General features: G+C 38.1%; 1 protein-coding gene across 1 annotated transcript in view; it reads left to right on the top strand.

The window, feature by feature from the left end:
• LOC107708413 (collagen alpha-1(XIII) chain-like) overlaps positions 1-10528 on the top strand; it is a 114457-nt gene that overhangs the window by 85936 nt on the left and 17993 nt on the right. Inside the window, exons 21-28 of the mRNA XM_016512627.1 lie at positions 7355-7441; positions 7605-7640; positions 7787-7843; positions 7996-8019; positions 8179-8232; positions 8428-8472; positions 8584-8718; positions 9911-9955. Coding sequence (XP_016368113.1) covers positions 7355-7441; positions 7605-7640; positions 7787-7843; positions 7996-8019; positions 8179-8232; positions 8428-8472; positions 8584-8718; positions 9911-9955 — 483 coding nt within the window. The remainder of the gene's footprint in view (positions 1-7354; positions 7442-7604; positions 7641-7786; positions 7844-7995; positions 8020-8178; positions 8233-8427; positions 8473-8583; positions 8719-9910; positions 9956-10528) is intronic.

Genomic DNA, 10528 nt, shown 5'->3' with positions numbered 1-10528 from the left:
TGGGTTGCGTACATATATGTGGGGCGGAGCTATCAAAATAGGGGCAAGACCCTTTTGGGGTAGGGGCGTGTTTGTTTTGGTGATTTCAAATATCAACATTGGCTACCAGAAATCACTTACTCTGCCTTTAAGTCAGCCCTAAATGTACATTCCTATAACTCATCCACCCTCATTGACTCGGAACCACTGCTAGACACCGGCTTACGTTACCAAAGTAAGGACTCACAAGGGCTGAGGGCAGGACAAATGCTTTGCAACTGAAACCAGGATGTGCATAAAGACATATGACTCAGTCCCGGATTCATGCTGAGAGACCAGAGGGATTGCACGCTAAGAGAAAAACAGGCCGCAAGCTCAAGACATTCCCTACTTCCTTCATCTGAGCACCTGTGCGTCTGATTTACAGGCCTCTAATCCTACTGTTTGTTTGAAAGTCCCCTGTTACACGCAGCTTGATGGACTTAGCACACTTATTTTTGCTACCTGCCGTTGTCCCTGCCAAACATGTGCTGCCATACTCTTTGATTGTTAGGTCTGTTGTCATGACAGTGCTTTGTGTTTCTGCATTTGAGTGCTGTGTTTAAATATGTGAAAGTTTTCATCATCAGACTCAGCAGACATACCATCTGGGGAGCTGACAGATGAATAAGCACATCTGCAGCAGTGCTATATTTAGTATTTTTTATACATTTATATATATACCACTTGATCACTGCCTCTAATTGAATGCAGAAACATTTTTTGTTTGGGTTTGGGGATGAAGGATGGCTTGTTTGTGGACCGGGCTGTTGCTTATTTTAATACATTGATAGACTTTTATTCAAAAGTTTCGGATGAGTTGCAATATGAAGGTTGCAATTATATGATAAAAAAGTCAAAACAGTAACAGTAACAATAGTATTGATAAATATTATTACAATTTAAAATAAATGCTTTCTATTTGAATATATTTTAAAATGTAATTTATTCCTGTGATGCAAAGCTGAATTTTCAGCATCATTACTCCAGTCTTCAGTGTCACATGATCCTTCAGAAATCATTCTAATGTGCTGATTTGCTGCTCAAGAAACATTTCTTATTTTTCTGTTTTATTACTATTATCATGAACATTTTAGAATAATATTAAAGTCATCAAAACTATGAAATAAGATTATATAGTGACCAAAAGTGACTTTGTTTGAGCTTTGTCTTTGCCTACATTTCAGCTCTGCTGAACTGACTTAACGTGGTGCATCCTGGGATACATTTTAAACAGTTCACATCTGCAGTATGATGCACACTTGTTGATTTTGCTTCTCTATTTGTTCCAATCCATGCATTAAAATACTTGTAAATAAATGTTATTTTCATAAAGAAATTCATATGTAGGCACAACTGTTGTCTAGAGAGCTAATTTTAAGCATTTAAGTCCATTTTGTCCAAGCATTTAACTAGTATTGCATACCTACATTGGATGTCATCACTTTACTATGGTATCGACACAGTACCTATTTGTTGGGGAAACTGCTGTCTTCCCTCAAAAACATCTGTCTCTGTCATTACTAGTCAGTATTGGGTTTTGCGTAGTGAAAGTGTAGATAAAAAGGAAATAAGCAAACGCTAAATTAACTCTTTTTACATATGCAGCCAGAAGCAGGTGAGCCTCATCTGTATTAAGTGAGGCTGTTAAAGACTGTCTGCTTTTCTCTCCAACAAGAAAAAATGTAACACACATTTACAGTAAAAATGAAGTGTGCACAAACACAGTCAAAGACACTCACTCATGTAACACGTGTGATTCCTTTAGACTCTTATATCAAGTAGGAACGAGAGATGATGGCGTGACATGAATTTAAAGTGCAGCACCTCAGAGATCAAAGAGAGCCATTTTGTTTTGTTCCCTTTGACATTGGCTTTCAAAACTTCTCAGTTACACACTCCCCTGCAGACCAGGATTGATAAAACAGAGAACCCAAGGCTATTGAAGCAATAAGTCAGGAGAGGTCATGCATTACAGTGATTTTACAGTGGGTTTTTATGTGCTACATGAAGCTGGTGCAACAGAATAAATGACTGCAAAAAGTCATTTCCTTTATCTGAATTTTTCTTCACATCCTAAAATACATTAATTTGAAGTAAAAGTATTGGAGTACAGCATTAAGTCATGTTGTCAGAGAATACACTACTGTTCAGAAATTTTAGGTCAGTAAAATTAATACTTTATTATTATTATTATTAGCAAGGATGAATGAAATTAATAAACGGTAACAGTAAAGACATTTAAACTGTTACAAAAAGTTCCATTAAAAATGAATCAATGAATCCTGAAAAATTGTATCATTGTATGCAAACACAATGGTTTCCAACACTGATAATAAGAAATGTTTCTAGAGCAGCAAATCAGCATGTTAGAATGATTTCTGAAGGATCATGTGACACTGAAGACTGGAGTAATGATGCTGAAAATTCAGCTTTGCCTTCACAGGAATAAATTACATTTTAAGATGCATTAAAATGGAAAGCAGTTATTTTAATTTGCAGTAATATTTCACAATATTATTGTTACTGTATTTTTGATCAAATAAATGCTGCCTTGGTGAATGTTCTTCACAAAATGTTGGATTTATGATTATTATTTTAAAGCATAAATCAAACATTTTGTCAGAATGTAAATTCAAACAGATTGCTATTACTCTTGTTGCTGCTAGTGCCTCAAATTGACACACTGCCTCTTTAATTTTAAGATTCAGGACTAATTTTTTAATAGTTGTTTTTCTCTTCACACAAGGACCCTTTGTGTCTTAAAGAACTTTAGCAGTATATGATGCATGTATATAAATGGAACTAATTAGGTTTAGTTTGGAAATTCCATTCTTCGGTTTTCTCTTTTTTACCTCGGGCCAAGCATGTATACCATGCTCTCGTATTTCATATGAGCCAAAGCAGGGGCGATTCTAGGATTTTCATTTTAGGGGGGCTCAGCCCCCAATGAGGGTATAATATATATATATATATATATATATATATATATATATAAATAAAATGTTTGACTAATAGGGGTGGTATGCTAAATTTATATACGAAAACTTAGGCTACAACCGATTGATATTTTGTAAACTGTATTTATGACAAAGAACAAAACTGCACAGATGCAGATATTACAACAATCTATTGTTAAACACACACCTTGTCCTCTGTTTCTCGCTCTGCGCCGCTGCTGCTGTCTGCTGATTGAAAAAGAATGCGCAGAAAGACGGGGAGGAGCCGATCGAAGTCTGCCACCGTTTTCATATGAAATTTAAAGGGGACTGAGGCGATCACGAATTCGTGTACAGTTTATGGAGCTAATTGCAAAATTTTAGGGGGGTTGAGTAGTCATTTTATAGCCCCCCTAAAAATGGCCTAACGACGCCCATGAGCCAAAGTAAGTCATTACTTATTATGATCCATCCTGAAGGAATCAAGTTTGTCAGCAAAGAACGCAGCCACTTCTCCTCAGTGCTGATGACAGTTCTCCTCACTTTCCCAGAGTTCCCCTCAACTCAAAAGGCTCCGTCCTCATCATTTTAAGCCTGAAGATTAGCACTCCCATAAATCACTTGCAGCCTGTGTCAGTCCACACACTAGCCTCTGCCCCACCAAGCACTATTCGCTTTAAAATAGAAGCGGACGGGGTTGAAGGAGACATGACGATGAGCAGAGGGGCCTAACGGAATGGTGTGAGTTGATTGGAAATAAAGAAGATCAAAGAGACTTCCTGTTTTCAGCATGTGTCCGAGAAGTCTCTCTTTCATGATTAAAGTGATCAACAATCATTGCATCGTTCCATTCCCTTAACGGGATGGTAACATGGAGTCGGGCTCTTTCATCTACTGGGAACACGGATAAACTCACATACGATGCCTTGTTCAAACCCTGCCGCCCGTTCTGGTGCCTGATTGGACAGAGTTTATGAAGGCAGCTGAGTATGACAAGCAGTCTTGTCTCAGGCCCAAAAGCACACTAGAGTGCCTTGGATCATTAATCAAACCACACACATATGCCGTCTGGCTCTCTTGATAACCTGCAACTCTCTCCAAGGTCTGACCGCTGCACCTGTCAAAGCGGGTTATGCCACACTAGGCTCTGCCACTTGCCCCCTACTCAGACTCACTGGAGTCTTCATGCCATCTTTGACCTCTGCCCTCAGCTGCCTGCTGTCTGGCTGCCAGTTTTCAAATGGCATGCGTTGTTTTCTGTAGAGGCTTTTTGGACATGTTGTCCAAGTGCTTTCTTGTGGCACTGCCATGTAATGTAATTAATGTGTGCTGGCCAATCTACCTGTTTGTGTGTGTGTTTGATAACCCTACTAAAGAGAGCAGCTTAAACTCTAATTTTCGAACTGGTTTATGCTGATTAGATGTGGTTTGCTGCTGGTCTTGTGGTGAACCAGTATGGTCTTCTAGTAAAGCTGGATGCTTGTTGGGATAGTTGTGTTGGGTGATTTTTTAAAATTATAATTAATTGTTAAAATGCTTCTTTTTATGAAAAGTGATGTGCTAAGTTAGTATCGCATTACTTTTTCTCACTGAAGCTAAATGAAACTCTTTCCTCCAGTGGAATTGCTATGCTTGGCGTGCAGCCATTACCGTACATTAAAAATGCATTAGAAATGTATATTTTATTTGTAAATGCTGAATTCCACTGAAACAGCATTTTGACATTTTTAAAACATAAATTTGAGGGTGTTCACACATACTCTATTACAACTGTTACACCCCTATTTCTTCCAGCATGGGAAAGGGGAGCTTTGAAATAGATCAAAAATACTAATTATGTATACATTATTTAAATAATACGCAAATAAATAATTAATATATAAATCCATAGAAATGGTTAGATATGTAGAAAAGGCATATGCATTACTTATTTGGAAAAAGTGATAACTGATATTTTGGTGTAAATTTTAATTGTAGTCTATTCTTGTATTCTTTACTACTTAACAAGTATATTAATCGGTTTAACTAATGCATGTTACAGGTCCCAGCACTGATGGTTAAGATAGTTAAAGGCATAATTCACCCAAAAATGAAAGTTGTCATCATTTCTTTCTGTTGAACATAAAAGATGATTTTTTTTTTTGGTCCATACAATGGAAGTCAGTGGGAACCAAAACTGTAAGCTCAACATACAGTCCAGTGGTGAGCAGATGTGCTGGGAAATACTCGGTTGTCATCATGTCTAACAACCTGCTGAAGTAAAAGGCTTTCAGTGGTGTTTTGCTTGCGTTATGAGTGTGGTCTTTGGTTTTGGCTCATGAATGTAACCGTTTATGTATTGAAAAGATGAGTAATTAATGCTGATTTTGCAGGGTGAGCTAGGGATGCCTGGAATGCCTGGGAAACAAGGAGTGAAGGTAGTTCACTTCTACTGCAGCCTCTATCCATTCCCTTTTACCCATTCTTTCATAAAGAACTATCTTTTTCCCAGAACCCTGCATGCTCTTCCAGAAGCATTCCACTGCTAAACAGCTCCTTTGAGAGTTCAATCTCATCTGTTATGATTGTATGCAAAGCTGCTTTCACACCAGAGCGTGATTGATAGCTCATTATACAGGCACCTCACATATAACCGTCTCACCCTCTGACACTGTAAAGTGGCATCTGAGACTTGAGGAATGAGATGGCAGGAGAAAGACGGATGGTGCCACTAGCAGTCAGACCCCCCAGCCACCCTCGACCTCAATGGGTCGAGTGTCCGCATGCAGCCGCAGCTGTGTCTATAGATTACTGCCTTCATGTCTGCTCATTAGTCTGAGATAACAGACATGAATTAAATAGCTGTCTTGTGCTCTTTACTATTAATAACAAACCAATTGTGGGCCGGCTCATTGCGGCAATGCTAGTGATCAGCTATTTGCGTGCCTGGAGAGCAAAAACTTCGACATGCCAATTTAAATATTGATACCAGCGCGTGCGGTCTAATTGCTTCAATAGAAATCTGATAGACCCTTGGGGGTTTACGGTCGACATAAACACTGTTTGTCTGAATAATTACGGAGAATAATCTTCAGTTGAAATTACAAATGACTTTTTCAGCCAAAATATATGATGCTGATTCCTTTGTTGATTTTCAAAGGTCAGCATTTGAGGACGTGTTTAGGTCTATTCTCACTGTTTTCCTTTTCTTTCTTTTTGTTTTTCCTAATGTTGACGTCTTGCACCCTTCAGGGAGAGCCTGGTTTCCCAGGCGCCCCTGGACGAAAGGTAAAGGCCTGGTTTGGTGTGGTTGTATCTTTAACACATTTTGCTGATCATATGAAATTCTTGAAGTGATGGAGGTTTTTCCTGTCGATATGAAGGGTCAGGCAGGTGTTTCTGGTATCCCTGGAAAACGGGGCTACAAGGTACACCCAAATGTGTGCTGTGGCTATTTCTTGCATTAGTGCTTGTTCTGATAATGAGCTTAAACCCTCAAGCCTAGTTTTTAGATGTTATGTTTAATATTGATAGTGAATTTTACTCGCCCATTTGCAGTTCCAAACCTGTATGACTTGGAACACAGAATTTTTACCAATTCATTTAAATTGAATGATATTGTCAAGCTTCAAAATGTCAAACTAAAGCACCATAAAAGTGGTCCATGCATGCACCTTATTCCACCAACTTTACAGTGTTATTTTATGTAGTATTATGGTATTTATTCATATTTTGAGTTAGCTATATTTTGTTTTCCTGTAAATTGAAGTTTTTAGTAAATGTGCTTTTGTCATTGTTATTATTATTTATAAAGGTTGACATTTAGTGTGAATGTATTCTATTTTTGGTAAATTGCATTTGACTTTAATTACACATGCATGTCTAAAAAATTCTGTGAAGTGGTGACCTGACTGTCTGCACTCAGTGCTGTTTGTTTTTGGTGTTATAATGTCTCGGTTTCATTTCACTTTCAGATATTACTTTGTCTGTACTGATGCCAAACAATGAAATTATTACGCTGCAGTTTCACAACACTTTGTGTTCCATTTATTTTCATATGCACATGCAAACGAGCATTAAATCTGCATGGCTTGCAGTGTTGCAGGCAATAGAAGAAGAAAATGTTTTAACATTTTTAATGTGTTAATTGGTATGATTTAATTAGTGTTTCTGTAAAACAGAAGCCCTAGGCGACCTCATATTCTGTGGCCCATATTTGTTGTATTTCAGTGACCACACCTTTATTCTCGCTCCCTATGTTTAAGTACCGCAGCTGTGGTGAATTAAAGACGCTAACTGTAATGCTTCAAAAGGGAAATGGCAACAAGATGCTCACACTAGACTGTTTTATACACCTTTGTTATATAGAGCCGCATCTTGAATCTTTTGTTAACTTCTAGATTGTTATTTATTGCTAGGGAGAGAAAGGCGAGCCTAGTGCTGCAGGAACTGGCATTAAAGGAGAACCAGGTGCCCCAGGACAGCCAGGACAAGCTGGGCCCAAGGTACCTACCCCTCATTCTCCACATTATATATGCTGCTATAAAGGTGGGCAATTGACATTTTATGACAACAAAAAGGAACAAGAATGACAACTCTACATGAACTAGTTATATTTTAAATGTGTCCTTGGAGAAAACAGCACAATTAATGTTTTTTGTCTTGCAGGGTGATCCTGGCCAGGAAGGCCCATCTGGACCAAGGGTGAGTAGAGGCCATGTGCAGTGTCAGGTTTGTCACTGACAGACAAAACAATGCAAGTCACCAGATTTGTTTAACAGTGTGATGTGAATGGTTGATATCAGAAATAATGGCATGTATCAATTGAGTGTTTCCCCATTGCTCAACAGGGTCCACCAGGTCCAACTGGGGAGCCAGGAAAAACTTTAATCAACAACAATGAAAATGTATGTCTTTATTTTTTTATGTACACAGATTAATGTTACTTTAATTTGATTATGATTTAGTTCTAATGCATATTCACTTCTATGCCTCACATAAGCGATTCAACAGATTAATCTGTATTATGTGAAGGCACTAATTTAATTTTGTTTTACAGGATATTCGCAATGTGCATTTAATGGTAAGTGTTGCTCTAACAGCCTTCTCTATATCTTGTATTTATTTGTTGTGAAAAAGTATGTTGGGAAACTGGATATTGTTTGCGTATTTGAGCACATGAAAAGATGAACAGACAACTACTTTCAGATGTTTTAAGTATATATTATTTTTTTTATTTTAGGGCCCTCCTGGTCTACCCGGACCTCCAGGGCTTCCTGGCACCCCCGGTTTGAAGGTAGCTGACCAACTTCTGTCATTCTTACCCTTTTTATACTCAGTGTATAACATTAGGTGAATTTCAGATAATATTCATATGAAATTCTGGGGAGATTTTAAGAAGTTTTTTAAGCAGCATGCATACCATGATTTTGCAACATGTCACTGTAGACTACCTTGTTATTTTGAATTAAACATCACTTTTTTTTTTCAGGGAGATGTAGGACTTCCAGGTCCTCCTGGTCTTGATGGGGAAAAGGTAAATAATATTTTTTGATTTACAATAAATGAAACATTTTAGCCACTATTTTGCAATTAGTCCATTGGTGGATACATTTATGCAAAGTGATTGTACCTGTTTACTTCTTAGGGTCCAAGAGGAAAGCCAGGAGAACAGGGACCCATCGGCCCTCCTGGACCTGAGGGACCACAGGGAGAAGGAGGAGTCATGGGCTTGTCTGGGGCAAAAGGACACAAGGGAGACATGGGCCCCTCAGGATCACCTGTGAGTGACTGTACCCGTCTTAAATCCAATCATAAATGGTCTGTCTGACTATACATTAATTGTTAAATAACCACAAGGGTCTTGTGCCCTTTAACCCCTGCATGAAAGAATATTCTGATATTCCAAATATCATAATATTCAAAATATGTAAACATCATGTCAATACATTTACAATTCCAAAATTAACCAAATTGCGCCAATATTTCAGTTTCAAGAAATTAATAAAATAGTTGGCATATACATGTAAGGAAAAGTTTGGATTCATGTAATCTTTATTTGGAATATTGTTTTGTATTGGAACAATAATAATAATAATACTAATACTACTACTAATAATAATAATAATAATAAAGCATGCCCAGTATTTCCAAAGGAAATTTATATTTGCTTGTTTTAATAGTCTGATTAAAAGAACATAGGAATATTTCAATAACTGTGGGACATGTAAACATATTTTTTCAGATTAAAGGCTTAACCAAAATATAGACCTTAATCAGAAAATGATTTGCATGTAAATGCGGTCATTGTTATTTGAGTATGTGAGATCATGAGTGCTTCGATGAATTTTGAAAGAGTTTGTGGTGGGAGGGCAGCATTGCGCCTTGAAATGCTTTTTTACTAATCATTAATCCTACAAGTTGGATGCTACGAGTTCAAAGGTCTCTTGGTTGTAGACTAGGGCTGCACGATAAATCGCATGCGATATTTAACACGCATCTTATCAGTAAAGCCGCTTCTGTAATCAGCTGTAAATCTCCATCATGTGTGTGCTTTCACATTGAGCAGCATTAACTACACAGAGCCGTTGTTCACGGAGGAGCTTAAATATCGCATGCGATTTATCGTGCAGCCCTATTGTAGACCTTGTTGAGGCTGTCAGGTGATGTTCATCAAACCAGTTCACCCCTGACTGACTTTTCTGCCAAATTTAATTTCCTCATTCTTTCCTCATTCTGTAGGGTTTAGATGGCCCTACTGGAGAAAAGGGGGTTTCAGGGCCCCCTGGCCATATAGGATTACCAGGCCCAATGGTACGCAATGGTGCCCCTCAAGCAAACAGATTGTTGTCATTGTTGAAATGACATGGCTTGACTTTGGGATGCAGTGTATTTCGTCATGCCAGTTTGAATTCTGTTGAATGAATGGTAAAATTGAGTATTCCTATTCTTTTGCTTTTTCATAATGTCTTCAGGGTCAAAAAGGTGAACCTGGGGAGAAAGGGGATAAAGCAGAGCTGGTATGTTCCACACTTTTTAGCTGTTGATTGTATAGTTTAGAGGGTTTTATGGGGTTTCAATAAATAACAGAGCCTATGTGTTTCCTAAGTTGGGAAATGTCTTAAAGGGGTCATATGACATTGCTAAAAAGAACATTATTTTGTGTATTTGGTGTAATGCAATGTGTTTATGTGGTTTAAGGTTAAAAAAAAACATTATTTTCCACAATGTACATTATTGTTGCTCCTCTATGCCCCGACTTTCTTAAACCCGTCGATTTTTACAAAGCTCATCGTTCTGAAAAGCAAGGTGTACGCTGATTGGCCAGCTATCCAGTGCGTTGTGATTGGCTGAATACCTCAAGCGTGTGACGGAAATGTTACGCCCCTTACCATATTGTGATGCCATGTCCCGGCACGATGAGACAAAACCAATAAAACCCATTATAAACGAGGCATTTGTAACTTGCATCCAGTGGGGACATAATTACTGATTATAATGACTTTTACTGTCTTTATACGCGTTGCGTTGCGTATCGCGCCGCGTAAACATAAAACCATGTCTGCATTTGTGATCGGAGAAACGACAAACAA

Source organism: Sinocyclocheilus rhinocerous, unplaced genomic scaffold (genome assembly GCF_001515625.1).
Source record: "Sinocyclocheilus rhinocerous isolate Xijiao unplaced genomic scaffold, SAMN03320098_v1.1 scaffold295, whole genome shotgun sequence".
Classification (NCBI taxonomy): domain Eukaryota; kingdom Metazoa; phylum Chordata; class Actinopteri; order Cypriniformes; family Cyprinidae; genus Sinocyclocheilus; species Sinocyclocheilus rhinocerous.
The sequence above is the reverse complement of the archived record's forward strand: the minus strand, read 5'-3'. Positions and strand labels throughout refer to the sequence as shown.